This window comes from Bufo gargarizans, chromosome 2, assembly GCF_014858855.1.
Source record: "Bufo gargarizans isolate SCDJY-AF-19 chromosome 2, ASM1485885v1, whole genome shotgun sequence".
NCBI classification, from domain to species: domain Eukaryota; kingdom Metazoa; phylum Chordata; class Amphibia; order Anura; family Bufonidae; genus Bufo; species Bufo gargarizans.
The window spans coordinates 515,550,514-515,567,710 of record NC_058081.1 but is presented as its reverse complement, the minus strand read 5'-3'; the positions used below and the strand labels follow the sequence as shown (position 1 = coordinate 515,567,710).

The window sequence follows — 17,197 nt, the reverse complement described above, 5'->3', positions numbered from 1 at the left end:
ATGCGGACAATAATGGGACATGTTTATCGTTTTGCAGAACAGAAATACGGACATATGTAAACGGAATGCCCACAGAGTACCTGTGCAGATTGACTGGGAAAGCTTGGATTTTTTTTTATTGTAGCACAAGGCCACAACTTAAAATATATTAAAAAAAAAAAAAAAAAAAAGTTAAAGGGTCTAGAGACTTTCCGAATACATGTACTGTACATATTCAGAAAAAAAACTACAAATATGCTGCCTCTATGTCCAAGAGAAATGCTGCTACAATATTGCTCCATATGTGCAGGGATATACTATAACTCTTGCCCCTATGTACAGGGGTATAGCTACTATAATACTGCCCCCTATAGAGTGCATAGATTTGACTGGGTAGATTATTTAAACATGACTTCCTATAAGATGTCAGGTTTGTGCCCATTCAGACTACTAACGTTAATGTTTGTATGCTGTTTAAGCATAAAATGGACAACACCCGAACTGAACACTTACCCATTATAGTCAATGAGCCAACTCGCAAGTGCAATTTACCATTTTTTTGCAGGAGCCACATATTAAGTAGAGATCATTAATTTGGCAATATGATTCGGTCACCACATGGAGCAGATGACCTTTCCCCTCCCCATTACACACCTGGCAGTAAGTTCCTTCTTCAGGTGCAGCTGCTCAGTTTTCATTCTCCGCAGATTTCCCGATAACTGTGCAAACTCCTTGTCCAGAGAATTCTTATGCTTCTCAAGCTGCTTCAGGCTTTGCTCCCAGATTTTCCTCCTTTCCCGCAAATCCTTTTGTAATATCTATGGAGAAGCATAAGGTTCAAGGGGAAAGGACCCAAAATACAAACCTATAGAATAAAAGCCCCAGTAAAATCTGCTACTGGAAAAGTTGGATGACAACCAATATGGATGCAAATCGGGACTCTTACCGCTTTCCGAGATTACAGAATGGCAAATGAAGTGGATGAAGAAACCACACAAAAGGACATAAAGAAGATTATAGGGTAAAGAAACATTCCTCCTGGTGTATTTTTTGCAGCATTTTCTGTTTGGCCATAACACACACTCTAGGGACATGTTTACCTCCAGCATCTTCCCAGAGAGAACCTTCACATCAATATCTGACTCAATCAGATGTTGGAGGGGGACCAACAGTTGGTCAAATATTGTGCTGGTGTCTTCTTGCTGGAGAGAAAAAAAACAAAAAAAAAAAAAAAAAAAAAAAAAAAAAAGACAGCCTCATCAGCCAACCAGACCTCATATAGTCTTCTGTGGGTTCATAGGATAAAAGGTGTACCTATACAGGGTGCAGATGTAGCAGTTGCCCTTTGGCTCTAGTGGCTGATGGAGCTCTATCCCCCCTTTGACAATACCCAGAGATAGCTGGCTGTAGAAACCAGATGGAAGCCTGATCCAGGGAACCTTCATCAACAAAACAAAAAAAGACTACCCCTGACAGAAAGGGAACAGACTTATGGAAGGTACAGAACCATCAAGAGCGTTTGTTTATGGCAAAAGGCTTTACTGTACACACACCACGGTTTGAGATGGACTGGTCACCTAGATCTAGTTTCTGCACCCCGCATACTGGGAACTGCAGAAAGGTTCAATGAGAATGGCATTGCATGCCTGTGGTTATTTGGGACGGTTGCAAAGTGTACTTGGGGTGAGACTCAGTGAGGATTACTACAGTCCTGATCAAAAGTTTAAGACCACTTGAAAAATGGCAAAAAAAAAATATAATATAAAAAAATCATATTTAGCATGGCTGGATCTTAACAAGGTTCCAAGTAGAGCTTCAACAAGCAACAAGAAGAAATGGGAGTGAGAAACCATTTTTTGAGCATTCAATTTAATGAAAACAATAAACTGAAACAGGCTGTTTTTCAGCTGATCAAAAGTTTAGGACCACACCTCCAAAAAAATAAACCCCCCCAAAACAGAAATCCAACTTCCAAACATGAACTCAGTAATGAGTAGCTCCACCGTTATTGTTTATCACTTCCAAAATTCGTTTCGGCATGCTTGATGCAAGCGTTTCCATGAGGCGAGTGGGAACATTTCTCCAAGTGGTGAAGACGGCCGCACGAAGGCCATCTACTGTCTGGAACTGTTGTCCATTTTTGTAAACTTCCCTTGCCATCCATTCCCAAATGTTCTCAATTGCACTTAGATCAGGGGAACATGCAGGATGGGCCAAAAGAGTGATGTTATTCTCCTGGAAGAAGTCACTTGTCCTGCTGGCATTGTGTACTGTAGCATTGTCCTGTTGAAAAACCCAGTCGTTACCACACAGACGAGGGCCCTCAGTCATGAGGAATGCTCTCTGCAACATCTGGACATAGCCAGCGGCCGTTTGACGTCCCTGCACTTCCTGAAGCTCCATTGTTCCACTGAAGGAAAAAGCACCCCAGACCATTATGGCGCCCCCTCCACTGTGGTGGGTAGAAAACATCTCAGGTGGGATCTGCTTGTCATGCCAGTAACATTGGAAACCATCAGGACCATCAAGGTTACATTTTTTCTCATCAGAGAATAAAACTTTCTTCCACCTTGAATGTCCCATGTTTGGTGCTCTCTTGCAAAGTCCAAACAAGCAGTTCTGTGGCGTCCAAGGAGACGAGGTCTTTGAATACTTTTTTAGTTTTTAAAGCCCTTCAGTCTCAGATGCAGTCTGATGGTTATGGGGCTGCAGTCAGCACCAGTAAGGGCCTTAATTTGGGTCGAGGATCGTCCAGCGTCTTGACGGACAGCCAATTGGATCCTCCGGCTCAGTGCTGATGAAATTTTGTTGGCTCTTCCACTTGACTTTTGTTCCAAAACCCCCAGGATCATTTAAAAAATTCCAAATGACTGTCTTACTGCATTTGAAGGGGCTCACAAGCGGCCCCGAACGCATCCGTCCAGCCCTAATGCATTCTGAGTGGACGCGGATCCGCTCAGAATGCATCAGTCTGGCAGCGTTCAGCCGTCCGTCTGGCCGTGCCGATCCGTCCAGACTTACAATGCAAGTCAATGGGGACGGATCCGTTTGAAGATGACACACTATGGCTCAATCTTCAAACGGATCCGTCCCCCATTGACTTTACATTGAAAGTCTGGACGGATCTGTCTGAGGCTACTTTCACACTTAGAAATTTAACAATATAATGCAGACGGATCCGTACTGAACAGATCCACCGTCTGCATTATATGAGCGTATCCGTCTCAGACGGATCCGCTCTGAACGCAAGTGTGAAAGTAGCCTTAATCATTATTTTAAATTAATTGAATGCTCAAAAAATGTTTTGTCTCACTCTCATTTCTTCTTGTTGCATGTTGAAGCTCTACTTGGAACCTTGTTAAGATCCAACAATGTAAAATATGATTTTTTGCCATTTTTCAAGTGGTCTTAAACTTTTGATCAGGACTGTACAAGCATTGCTGCTGCTTATAAATAACTATTGGGAAAAGCTTACTCTCCACTATACCTCAGAACTGTGCTGATTACTGCTGTATGTGCTGCAATTCATCTGTTCAGTAAAGAGAGACTGTTTATTATAACCAAAACGGTCCCGTCCTTTCCTCCACCACCATCCACCCACCATGCAGCTGCACCTGTTCTCCTGCCTTGCACCCAGTTGTCCACACAGCCATCAAGGAAAGAAGGGTTGTACCCCGCCATATACTGAACACTTGGCCCAGGGAGAGCTGAAGGACAGGTCACCATGAGTAACTACCACCACTCCCATCCTCTTAGAGGTCTCTGCCCTGCGGTCCAGGTTTTTGCACAAGGACTAAAACAACTGATATAGGTACCAAAACAACCAACCACCATCCTCACCAGTGTCTGCAAAACAGCTTTGAAATCTGCAGCTACTTGTTCGTGGCCAGGTCCTTGAAGCAACAACAAAACCTCCCGATCCAACGTGACGTCAAGAGAAGATGTTCGTCCGGCAGAGCACATCCAGTCAGCTGTAGACACCTGGGCACAGAAGATAAGGCTCAGTGGGCAGAGACCTTTAGGAAGCATAAAGGTCTTCCATTCACCACTATATTTTTTTCAGTTAGGTAAAAAAATTTTTTTTAAAGCAGTTTAATCTTAATTCATCTTGACAGGAGTCAGAACTTCGGTTTCAGATACATAGCTCCAGATTTCCTGCACAGAAGAATTGCATAATATTCTGAATGCCTGCAGCCACCACTAGAAAGATATTAGTGAAGACGCATATATTATGGAGTTCAATAGGCACTGTATATGCAGTGAGCTCCCTCTAGTGGTGGCTGCAGACAGACAATATCATTATGTAACAATGTCTATGCAGGTGACTTGAGCGAAGAAAAAAAAAAAAAAAAAAAAAAAAAAAAAAAAAAAAAAAAAGAAAGGCATCTGGAGTTTCATAGTAAATTCACATGGCGGTCACCTCTAATGAATGCTGCGCATATTCCAGCTCTGTGTGCAGCGAGTTTGGGCCTCCGTTAATGACACGATTAAGTTGGCAGGTAATTGGAGAGTTTATTCCATTCCTGGAATGGATGCAGAATGAATCCAGTCATAAGATAAAGGATCATGATTTAAGGTCACAAATCTAAGGTATCTGCTTGTGGGACTCACGAGAGAAGCTCCTGCTCCATTCGTTGCAGAATACTCTCCATTTTGCTCTTCTCGTTTCTCAAGTTCTGGGAAGGACATTAGAAGAAAGGAGAATTAAAGAGGGCGTTCCACCAACGTGGCGCATCTATTATATGGGAGCAATCTTAGGCTTAATAAAGGCTGACACGGTCAACCCACACTCACAGGAAAGTCTGACCCAATTATCACTAGAAGTTGTCCAAGGGGCATTTTCGCCCTTTAATGAAGAAAGTTAGGTTAAAAAGGCACCAGATGAGGCCTCCTTTATATTATACCCCATTATGGATGCTCTAATAAGCTTAAAGCTTGCTGTGCAATTGTGCCTACTGAATGACTCCCCCCTGGAAAATGGCTTGTTACACAAATCCCTTCCCTCTGTGAGCCATTAGCTAATCAGAAGTGCAGGCAAAGAAGACATGGCCTAACTTCTAAGAAGCAGGAAGAGTAGCATCTAAAGAATCAGAGCACACCTATATTATCTTGGGAAAAGTGTCATACAAGATGAACCAGGCCTGGGGTTCAGGACTCCTTTAAAGAAGCACTATCACAAAAAAGGTTTTCCTTCCATTGTGTGGGTAGATTAAGAGGACGTTGTTACCTCGATGACTGAGCTATACTCCATTAGTGAGGACTTCATTTCTTCGACATAAAGATCTTTCTGCAATAAAGAAGAGAAGCGGCGGATTATAATAGTGGTGGTTCAGGTGGTTGCCCGGGGCACCTAGGAGATCCATGGTCAGTCAAACTGGCCTTCATTTTACAGAGATAACATAGGGTGTTAATACATAGTCATACATGGAAGTGATACATTCATATTTTTACTGCCTTATCAGTGGTTTGAGTTGTCTATTTTTAAAGAAATTTAATAAAATAATGCTTTTAATTTGGAACTATAAGGACTCATTTTTTCATATATGATAAATGCACTACATACAAGGCAGCATGGGGGCAGAAGCTGGAAGAGCAAAAACCCAGATGGCAGCTACCACTGTAATGGCAAGGCGAGAGTCTCAGAAATGACCCTCTTTTTTTCAGATCATGATATTATATAGGCCTAGACTTGAAACATGTCAGAGATAGGAGGGCAAGTTGTCTGGCCTCTGGAACTAATATATAGTTTTTCTTGTCCAGGGTCTGTATTAGGGCTTTGAATTTATTTATGGGGGTTGACTGTACATGTGACGTTCCCACAAGGTTTGGGGAACGTCCCAAGGTCTATCGTGTACTTTATCTACCCCTAAAGGGAGCCACTGGTCAAAACAGAGGATTGCCTTGGCTGATACTTTGAAGTTGTTGCAGTGTATTAGGTCCACTGAATGTAAATGATAAATGTCAACATTCATTGGCAGCAAGCAAAGATTTTATAAATGGTAATTGAAACACAATGTTAGCAATTTGCAGAACTTCAGAGACTGATAAAGGGGCTATAATACTCCACTGACCACCAACAATCCTGCATCCTTCTTCTGCAGCGCGCTCTCCAAATCAGTCATTTGTAACTGGATGGAAACGATCAAAGAAAATAATGAACAGGGGAGGACTCCAAACTATTATCACCCTCCTTCCCCCCCCCATTGTATAGGGTTTTATGGGAGATGAAGACTCTCAGTGGACACAGAGTCCGGGTATTACCTGGAGCTCAGCAGCTTTATCAGTGACTTGAGACAAAGTCTTTCTGATGTCCTCAACTTCCAGGGCGCTGCGCAAATTCTGTGAATGAAACAAGACAACATCAAGACCCAGGAAGAACAGTCACTTGTGTGTGTGGTGACTCATATGTAGTCAATGCACTGGTCTCCATCCTCTATATGTAGTCATGCTAATATTTAAAGGGGTCCGGATTCACTTCTATGGAACAACCCCATCCTATTCACTTGAAAGAGGACAGAGCCATCCGATTAAAGTGAATGGCGACGCCATAATTGTAATTACACTGCTCACCACTGCAGTTGCAACAGCATACTGGATAAACAATGAAGAGAAGGCAGCGCTTATAAAAGCGCTGCTTTCTCTTCAAGCAGCTGATCGGCAGGGATCTGAAACCAGGCACCCTTGCGGATCTGATATTGATTCACCCATCCTCAGGATAGGTCATCAATATAAAACAAAGACAATCCCTTTAAATTGCCCACCCATCATATTAACCGCGGCTTTAACGAGGTTTTCTGAGTGTTTAATACGGACGATTTATCCTAAGAATAGGTCGTCAGTATCTTGTTGTAGGGGCCCAATTCCCAGCACCCCCAGAAATAATCCATTTGAAGAGGCAGCGGAGCTAAGTTGAGCGCCACAGCCTCATTACAGCGCCATCCAGTACATAGAAGCTGTGTTTGGCATTGCAAGTCTGTCCCATTCACTTGAATGGGACTGAGCTGCTCCTGGGCCATGTGACCGATGAAAGTGACAACACATTGCTTAGAAATAGGCTGTGGCTTGATATTTGTCCCTTTCTCTTTTAAAATACAACAAGAAGCTAGGTAATCACAGTCTTTATTAGTGTTCATTTGACTTAAATTGCTCACGATTTTAGATACTTTATTTTAGTTTCATCTGCCAAATGCTTTGTACGTATTGCCTTGCTTATTTCACCGTGTAACAAATGTGTACTGTTACATTTGAATAAAAATACAATTAGAAAAAAAAGAAATAGGTTGTGACTGTCACTGCTTCTAAACAGATAAAAAAAATAAATAAAAAAAAAAAAAAAAAAAATATGGGTGAGGTGCTGGGAGTTGGACCCCCACTGATCATCAGATACTGAGGACCCATCCTCAGGATAGCTCATCAGTATTAAAAACACTCAAACCAGTCACTGTGTTTAGTTTGGATGGAAAACATCTAATATAACCAGCATGTGTCCAACTGTTCCTATGTCTAGTCTATGACTGGCAGTGCTCCCCTTAAAACTTAATGCAGGGCTCAGCCCAACAGAATCCAGTTCTCAGTAAGGCCCCTTTCACACGAGCAAGTTTTTCACGCGGGTGCAATGCGTGACGTGAACGCATTGCACCCGCACTGAATCCTGACCCATTCATTTCAATGGGTCTGTGTACATGAGCGTTTTTCATGCAGTCCTGGCCCCATAGAAGTGAATGGGGCTTCAGTGAGAAACGCATTGCATCCACGTGGAACAATAAAATAAAAAATGAACTGAACTTGCTTGCAAAATGGTGCGAGTTTCACTGAATGCACCCTGAACGCATCCAGAGCCAATCCGTCACGCTTGTGTAAAAGAGGCCTAACTGCCAAGCAAGTCTTGCACCCACCTCGTCCTGTAGAGAGCTGATCTTATGGATTAGTGACAAATTCTCTTTTTCCTAAAAACAAAGCAAAAAAAATTAAAAAAATAAAATAAAAAATACTGGTTTAGTTTACCGGTAAATCCTTTTCCAGGAGTCCGACATGACTGCACCCATGGAGGTTGTCCTATTGGTCTCTGTAGGGACAGGAAGCGAGAGAGATTAATAAGGCCCCCACCCCTCCCACTCTCCAGTGTTTTTCCAAATTACTACACCGGATAGGATCCAACTCCTTTATTAACAACAATGTTACATTCACACTGCCTACAAAGTTGGAACCAGTATATCGGGGAGGGTAGTACAGGGTGCTGTCATGTCGGACTCCTGGAAAAGGATCTCCAGGACGTCCCTCCATGACAGCACCCATGGAGAACTAACAACTGAATCTTCTAGGGGGAGGGGGGGGGGGGGGACGTGGGGACTACTGCCTGAAGGATTTTTCGCCCAAAAGCCAAGTCCTGTCCGGCCAATATATCTAGTCTGTAATGTTTAGCAAAAGTCAGGACATTAGACCAGGTTGCTGCCCTGCAAATCTGGTCAATTGTAGCGTCTGCCTTTTCTGCCCAGGAAGTTGCCATAGCTCTCGTAGAATGTGCCTTCAGGTTTAAAGGACAGGTCATCTCCTGCAGCCTGTATGCTTCTCTGATGGCGTCTTTAATCCACCGTGCCAGCGTCTGTTTTGAAGCCTTCAAGCCTCTATTCTTCCCACCGAACTGGATGAACAGGTTACTTGATCTCCAAGTACTTGTTCTGTCAAGATAGGCTAGAACTGTTCTTCTAACGTCCAGACTCTGGAATCTTTCCTCCTGTATATTTTTGGGAAAGGAACAAAATTAAGTGAGTGAGTGTTAGCTCTTGCTCTCTATGGAAGGTTGAGACCACTTTAGGTAAAAAGGTTGGATCTGGCTTCAAGATTATGCGATCATCCAGAATCCTTAGATATGGTTGTTTAATCGATAAAGCCAGAATTTCCCCTATCCTGCGGGCTGTGGTTATGGCCAGAAGAAACACCGCTTTGAGAGAAAGAAATGTTTGGGATATCTGACCGATCGGCTCAAAAGGAGGGTCACATAAACCTTCTAAAACTACATTTAGATTCCAGGGGGGGAACCGACTGTCTCAAGGTGGGTCTCAATCTAGAAGCTGCTCTTAGAAAACTTCTAATCCATCTATGATCTGCAAGGGGAGTATCCAGACAACAGCTGAGTGCCGAGATCTGTACTTTAAGCGTGCTGGGTTTTAGTCCTGCATCAAACCCCTCCTGAAGGAATTCTAATATGCAACCTACCAAAGGGGATCTGGTATCCGTATGATTCTGTGACAACCAGGATGAGAATTTGTTCCATATTTTGTTATATATTGCTCTCGTGACGGGTTTGCGGCAGCCCTGTAGAGTTGAAATTACCTTATCCGAGAGCCCTTTGTTTCTTAAGGTTTGCCTCTCAGGATCCACGCTGTAAGATTCAGTTTGTCCAGGTTGGGATGAAACAGTGGTCCTTGTGACAGTAGATCCTGTCTTTTTGGAAGGGTTATCGGTTCTCTGATGGACATGGTCTTTAGAACCGAAAACCAGGTTCTCTTGGGCCAAGCTGGAGCTACCAAAATCAGCGTGGTTGAACATCCTCTCAATTTCTTTAGGATTAACGGTATGAGGAGAAGTGGAGGAAAGGCGTAAGCTAGACTCATGTCCCACTGCTGGGAAAGAGCATCCACTGCCAGTGGTCTCCCTCTTGGGTCTAGCGAGAAGAAATAGTCCAGCTGAGTATTTCTGCTGGACGCGAATAAATCCACTTGAGGTTTCCCCCCCATTTCTGGCAAATCATCTGGAATACTTCTTGGTTCAACTTCCATTCCCCTGGTTTGACTAACTGTCGACTGAGAAAATCCGCTGTGTAATTGAGAGATCCTTTTAGGTGTGTGGCTGAAATGGACAAGATCTTTTCTGACCAGCTGAAGATGAGATTCGCTAACTCCTGGAGTTGAGGATTTTTTTGTCCCTCCTTGCCTCTTTATGTAACAGATTGCTGTTATGTTGTCCGATAGTACGCGGACATGATTGCCTATGAGGAGATGTTCTGCAGCTTTCAGGGACTCCCAAACCGCTTTTAACTCCCTGTAGTTTGAGGATTTTAGGGAGTCTGTCGGACCAACTGCCCTGAAAGAACTGATCCTCTAAGTGAGCACCCCAACCCCGGCTGCTTGCGTCCGTGGTTATTGTCTTGAGTGGTATCATGTTCCAGGAAACCCCCCGGGACAGGTTCTCTGTCACTAACCACCAGGAGAGGGAGTTTACTGCTCTGTCTGAGAGAGCTATCCTGGCATTTAATGATCTGTGGTCCCTGTCCCAAGATGAGAGGACCTCCGCCTGGAGAGTTCTTAAATGGAACTGGGCCCAAGGAACTGTCGTGATGCACGAGGTCATTAGGCCTAGTACCTGCATGGCCTTCCGTAGTGTCCGCCTTTTCTTTAGTTTGAAGGATCTTATCCTTTCCCTTATGCTGATTTGTTTGTCCAGGGGAAGAAGGGAATATTAAGTCACCGAATCTAGGAGGGTTCCTATGAACTTCTTTTGTGTTGCTGGCTGTAAATCCGATTTCTCCAGGTTTATCTTCCATCCTAGACGTGTGAGTAAAGATAGAGTCCTTCCTTTGTGAAGCTCTAATTCCTCCTTTGAGTCTGCAACAAGAAGAAAGTAGTCTAGGTAAGGAATTATCGTTACCCGTCTTTGTCTTAGATAGGCAACTATCTCCGCTACTACCTTTGTGAAGATGCGTGGGGCTGACGATATACCAAACGGGAGACATTGGAACTGGAAATGCACTATCCTGCCGTCCTTTTTGATTGCGAACCTCAAGTATTGCTGAAATTGAGGGTGAATGGGGACGTGATAATAGGCGTCCATCTTGAAATGGTAATGTGTTATCCATCTGTTTAAGAATTTCAGATTGATGCTGGTTCTCTTGGATCCATCTGGTTTCGTTATGAGGAAAAGCTTTGAGTAGTGACCCTTGAACTCCTCCGAAGGAGGGACTTGCACTATTGCGCCTAAATTCAAACGTTTTTGGATATCTGTCAGAAGTTGATCCTGAAGTGAAGTCGACTGAAAAACTGTGGTCTGAAATAGTTGTGGAGGAGGAAGGCAAAACTCTATTTTGAACCCCTTCTGGATGGATTCCAGAATATACCGATTTTTGGTTATTCGGGTCCATTCTTCCCAAAAAAACTGGAGTCTGCCCCCTACTGGTCTGGCGTCATTGTCTCTCAGTTTTGGAGTTGGGATTAAAGAGGAAACCTCGACCTCTTCCCCCCTTTTGGGTAGCTCCACCTCCCCGTCTTCCCTTTACCTCTGGGAGTGCCTTGGAAGCTGCTGGCCGGTTTACGAAAGGGCAAAGGTTTCTTGCCTTTCTCCTCCGGGAACCCCTTCTTTCTGTCCGCTGTCTTCTCCAGGATCTCATCTAGTACAGGTCCAAAGAGGTGGGAACCTTTAAGGGGTATAGCGCACAATTTATTTTTGGAGGCTATATCCCCTGACCAGGATTTTAGCCACAATGCTCTCCTCGCCGTATTGGTTAGAGAATCCGTTTTTGCTGCGAACTTTATGGACTCTGCCGAGGCGTCTGCTACAAAGGATGTGGCAATCTTAAAAAGGGGTAGTGATGCCAGGATTTCTTCTTTAGGGGTGTCCTGCTTAAGATGTTCCTCCAGCTGGTTCACCCATAAATACAGAGATCTGGCCACAGAGGTAGCAGCAATATTGGTATTGATACTGTTGCCAGAGACTTCCTATGCTCTTTTGAGTAATCCGTCAATCTTCCGATCCATTGGCTCTTTTAACTGGGCTGAATCTTCAACGGGTAGTGTGGTCCTCCTCACCACCTTTGCTACCTGAATATCCACCTTAGGGGCTACATCCCACAGCTTTGTATCTTCAGGGTTGAACAGTAATCTGTTTTTAATATCACGTGGTATATATAATTTCTTATCAGCATCTGCCCATTCGTCGATTACTAAATCTTTTAAGTTCTCGTTTACCGGGAACAACTTTTTCTTAGCTTTTAACCCGCCAAACATCTCGTCCTGTACCGAGCGAGTCTGTTCCTCTTCTTCTATATCCATTGTCTGCCTTACGGCTGACAGGAGGGGATCTAGAGCTTCTTGTGAGAAGCGATATCTTCTCTGATCGTCAGCTATATAAGACGAACCCTGATAGTCATCCCCCTTTGAGGTTTCCCCCTCTGAAAGATATAATCCCTCTTCTTCAGATTCAGACTCCCTTAGTATACGGGGTCTTTTGGGGGGAGGAGAAGCAGCACAGTGTTTCTGAACCATACTAGAGCTGGCCGTCTGGATCTCCTCTTTCACAATCACTCTCAAGTCTGCCAGGAGGGAAGATTGTTCGTCTTTGAGAATTTTCGCCAGGCAGTCACTACACAGGGCTTTTTTATATGACTCCGCCAGTCTTTTTGAGCATAAAGCACATCTTCTGGGTTTCTTCCTAGGTTCTCCCAAGGATTTAACCGTGGTGTCTTTCTCTCCCTGGCAGGAAGAGAGAGAGAGACCGTTAGCCGTGTGCATAAAAGAAGAGGAAACCGGAATACTAGCCTCATAGGCACTTACATGACCCGGGGTAGGGATGTCTGCGCTAGTGTCCTGCATAGCTGACATCTGGACCTCCATACCTCACCTGGACAAGAAACTGACACGCAATTTATGTCCTACCTGGTCCACCCGTTTCCGCCTCCTTATTTCCTGGTGGGGGACTCATTCAAACGAAGAGTCAACCCCCCCTGCATGCTTTTTCCGTCCGGGCTAGCGTTCCCTGGGCGCCTCCATCTTCCTCCGACCATGTGACCTCGACTTCCGGTCACATGGTCTGCATGCCGAACAGGAGGAGTGTCCGAGCGCAGGAGCCGCAGCCGATCCCAGAGCTCCCACCCGGAAGAAGCAGCCTTGGCTTCCCACGATACCGCGGCCAGAGGTACAGCGACGGAAAGGTATCGGGGACAGCTAGGGGACCTCTACCCCGAGAGGTGCTAGCATCTTTAGGCCCCAGGAGACTGAAGAAGAGAGGAGAACCCCCCCGACCAGACTCGGCCCCACTTGTATTTCCAGAGCAGGGAATGACTCTCTGCTCCTATCCCCGTAGGGACAGGAAGAACACTGGAGAGTGGGAGGGGTGGGGGCCTTTTAATCCCTCTCGCTTCCTGTCCCTACAGAGACCAATAGGACAACCTCCATGGGTGCTGTCATGGAGGGACGTCCTGGAAATATTACATTTTAACGGGCAAAATCAAACCTGATTACCATCTGTTTGTTCTGTGCGACCAGCTGGGACTTGGACTCCTCCAGTGCTGTCATATTTAACTTTAACTCCTCTATTTCACCTTTAAGGGTCCGCACTCTGGTGATGGACTGCTGAGCACTATAAGACACAGAAAGATGGAAAAAAATTACTGAAGAGCAATTCAGGTAAGGACAGAGGGGTGAGCTAAAGCAGTTGGTTCTCAGTGAAAAATCCGTAACAGCCCCCTCCCCACATCTACCATCTTCTCCTATGTGTCTGGGATAAGATCCCTTATAACTACACTTCAGGTTGAGGAGGATCATAAATAAAAATAAACTAAAAAACAGTGACTCACTGAATCCTATTGTCAGGGGTCCTATAACTAGACTGTGCAGCATGGCGAGGTGGTCAGCGGTAATGTCAGTCGTCTACTGTACAGCAGACAGTACTTACTGTGTATATGTAGCTACATGTATTAGAATAAATGGCCATACATGACGGTGGTATTGGTTACTTTATGTTCACCCCTTCATACTTACCTGCCCCCTCCCACCAATAAATCTCCAACCCAATGTTGTATACCTCATCAAACCTTAATCAAACTCCATCCTCCGCAGCAGACGTTCTTTTTCACTCAGGTTGGTTACCGCAAATGCAGCTGTATCCTTCTCCTCATTTTGTCTCCGTCTGTATTATGCTATATATCAGACTTGTATCATCTATTGCCGTTAGGTAAATATTGGCACCATTTGGACAATGATAAGATTGACAATGCTCGAATTCCATATCAATGTATAACTAGTATGTGAATATTGATACATAGATATAGTGTGTCCCCCCCCCCCAACACTAACCTATACTAATAGAGAATCATACATTCCTTTTACATGTTCCATTTGCTTACTAGGAATCCTCTGACCCTTTGTACTACATTGCACCTGACTGCTGTTTCTAATGGTTGCTTATGGTCTCCTTTGATACATGATATCCAGATATTTAAATAATGACTTTTTTTTGTGTACCTTGTACCCTTACCCCACGATCTCTAATGTTGCTACATTACTATATGCGTTATGGATTTGTACAATAATACACCCCCGATATATACACCTCTAAAATCCAGGATTATGTACAACCCTATATATAATATATGCATTTCAACTTATTATTTTATCTTAGGCCGTGAAGGTGGTCTCGGGATGAGACCGAAACGTTGGCCTTAATTCTCTGGATGGATAAACAAACATTTACTTTCAACTCGAGTGCCGCGGTCTTATATATACAGGTCCTTCTAAAAAAATTAGCATATTGTGATAAAGTTCATTATTTTCTGTAATGTACTGATAAACATTAGACTTTCATATATTTTAGATTCATTACACACCAACTGAAGTAGTTCAAGACTTTTATTGTTTTAATATTGATGATTTTGGCATACAGCTCATGAAAACCCAAATTTCCTATCTAAAAAAATTAGCATATTTCATCCGACCAATAAAAGAAAAGTGTTTTTAATACAAAAAAAGTCAACCTTCAAATAATTATGTTCAGTTATGCACTCAATACTTGGTCGGGAATACTTTTGCAGAAATGACTGCTTCAATGCGGCGTGGCATGGAGGCAATCAGCCTGTGGCACTGCTGAGGTGTTATGGAGGCCCAGGATGCTTCGATAGCGGCCTTAAGCTCATCTAGAGTGTTGGGTCTTGCGTCTCTCAACTTTCTCTTCCCAATATCCCACAGATTCTCTATGGGGTTCAGGTCAGGAGAGTTGGCAGGCCAATTGAGCACAGTAATACCATGGTCAGTAAACCATTTACCAGTGATTTTGGCACTGTGAGCAGGTGCCAGGTCGTGCTGAAAAATGAAATCTTCATCTCCATAAAGCTTTTCAGCAGATGGAAGCATGAAGTGCTCCAAAATCTCCTGATAGCTAGCTGCATTGACCCTGCCCTTGATAAAACACAGTGGACCAACACCAGCAGCTGACATGGCACCCCAGACCATCACTGACTGTGGGTACTTGACACTGGACTTCAGGCATTTTGGCATTTCCCTCTCCCCAGTCTTCCTCCAGACTCTGGCACCTTGATTTCCGAATGACATGCAAAATTTGCTTTCATCCGAAAAAAGTACTTTGGACCACTGAGCAACAGTCCAGTGCTGCTTCTCTGTAGCCCAGGTCAGGCGCTTCTGCCGCTGTTTCTGGTTCAAAAGTGGCTTGACCTGGGGAATGGGGCACCTGTAGCCCATTTCCTGCACACGTCTGTACACGGTGGCTCTGGATGTTTCTACTCCAGACTCAGTCCACTGCTTCCGCAGGTCCCCCAAGGTCTGGAATCGGTCCTTCTCCACAATCTTCCTCAGGGTCCGGTCACCTCTTCTCGTTGTGCAGCGTTTTCTGCCACACTTTTTCCTTCCCACAGACTTCCCACTGAGGTGCCTTGATACAGCACTCTGGGAACAGCCTATTAGTTCAGAAATTTCTTTCTGTGTCTTACCCTCTTGCTTGAGGGTGTCAATGATGGCCTTCTGGACAGCATTCAGGTCGGCAGTCTTACCCATGATTGCGGTTTTGAGTAATTAACCAGGCTGGGAGTTTTTAAAAGCCTCAGGAATCTTTTGCAGGTATTTAGAGTTAATTAGTTGATTCAGATGATTAGGTTAATAGCCGCAACAAACACCAAAACCGCAACCCCCCGCCGAGTCCACCACCTCCCCCATGAATAGCGAGCAACCGTTATAACTCTCCAGAAAGGAGCTCCAAACTAGCAAGTCCGCATGCAATTCCTTACCTAAACAAATGTAATGGTGTGGTGCAACTACCACTGCAGTCGGCCCCGCTAACCTTCTGCTAAAAACCCTCCCCATGGGCATAATCCTCGCTACTTCCCACTTCAAGTCTTCCAACTTATCTATAGGCAGTCTACATTCCATCCTAATCGTATCAATCACTATCCCCAAAAACTCAATTCTGTGACTGGCCCCATCGTCTTTTCCGTTGCTAATGGAACCCCAAACAACGTACTCAAAGTGTGCAATAACAATGCACAAATGCTCAAATCTGGGGGCCCAATACAAAGAAAATTGTTCAAGTAGTGACTGATGGATTCACAACCTGACCCGTTCGCCACCACCCATTCTTAAAACGAGCTAAACATCTCGAAATATGCGGACAAGGAACAACCCATCGACAAACAATGATCCACAAAAAATCCCCTGTCCCAAACACCCCAACAAATGCAAACAATCCAGATGCACTGGCAATAACCGAAACGCCGCCTCAATATCAGTCTTTGCTCAAATGAGGTATAAACTACTGAACACAAGGCAGGGTCAATACAGTCATTGACATACAATCCCTTTGGAAAAGACAGGTGATTAAGTTGAAGCCTATTTAACTCCTTTTTTGGGACCACCCCCAGTGGCGATACCTGCAAATTTGCTAGCTGCGGTTCAAAAAACAGGCCCGCCATCCTACCTAGCATGACCTCTGTTTAGTTTTTCTGCCACTACCTCCGGATGTTCCATAGCAGACCTCAAATTCCTTTTTAGCAACACTGCATCCCCTGAAACAAACAGAATTTTAAAACCCCATGAGAACCTCTACTGTAGCAACGCCGCAGCCCCTTTATTCGGGTATCTACCGGTATCAAGGGACGGCTCCATCCTTTCCAGACGGACCGGCATCTCCCCCTTTGCTATTGATGTCGCCACCCCTTTGCCCATTACCCTTAAAGCATCACGCCGCACCGTGGGACCCACCATATATGGAGCATTCATGCTTAAATTTGCATTTTGTTCTGAATTTACAGCCCCCTTCGTTATACAAGAAACACATTTCCCTTGCGTACGCTGCCGTGATGTTGGATTGACCCCCATCTCCGGATTCCCCTTGAAATGGTTGACCCGATCTAAACTGCGCAGTTACCTTCAACCGCAAAGCTATATCTCCCTCTCTCTCTTTGTGATCCATCTCCTTTCTGGACGCACCACCTTCCGCTGCA

At 44.4% G+C, this 17,197-nt stretch overlaps 1 protein-coding gene across 1 annotated transcript in view; it reads right to left on the bottom strand.

The window, feature by feature from the left end:
- Positions 1 to 17,197, bottom strand: part of IRAG2 (inositol 1,4,5-triphosphate receptor associated 2) — a 93,490-nt gene that overhangs the window by 60,840 nt on the left and 15,453 nt on the right. Inside the window, exons 7-16 of the mRNA XM_044281311.1 lie at positions 13,212 to 13,329; positions 7,875 to 7,925; positions 6,241 to 6,318; positions 6,051 to 6,107; positions 5,207 to 5,266; positions 4,591 to 4,655; positions 4,400 to 4,502; positions 3,820 to 3,960; positions 1,080 to 1,181; positions 634 to 797 (exon numbers count right to left, since the gene is read on the bottom strand). Coding sequence (XP_044137246.1) covers positions 634 to 797; positions 1,080 to 1,181; positions 3,820 to 3,960; positions 4,400 to 4,502; positions 4,591 to 4,655; positions 5,207 to 5,266; positions 6,051 to 6,107; positions 6,241 to 6,318; positions 7,875 to 7,925; positions 13,212 to 13,329 — 939 coding nt within the window. The remainder of the gene's footprint in view (positions 1 to 633; positions 798 to 1,079; positions 1,182 to 3,819; positions 3,961 to 4,399; positions 4,503 to 4,590; positions 4,656 to 5,206; positions 5,267 to 6,050; positions 6,108 to 6,240; positions 6,319 to 7,874; positions 7,926 to 13,211; positions 13,330 to 17,197) is intronic.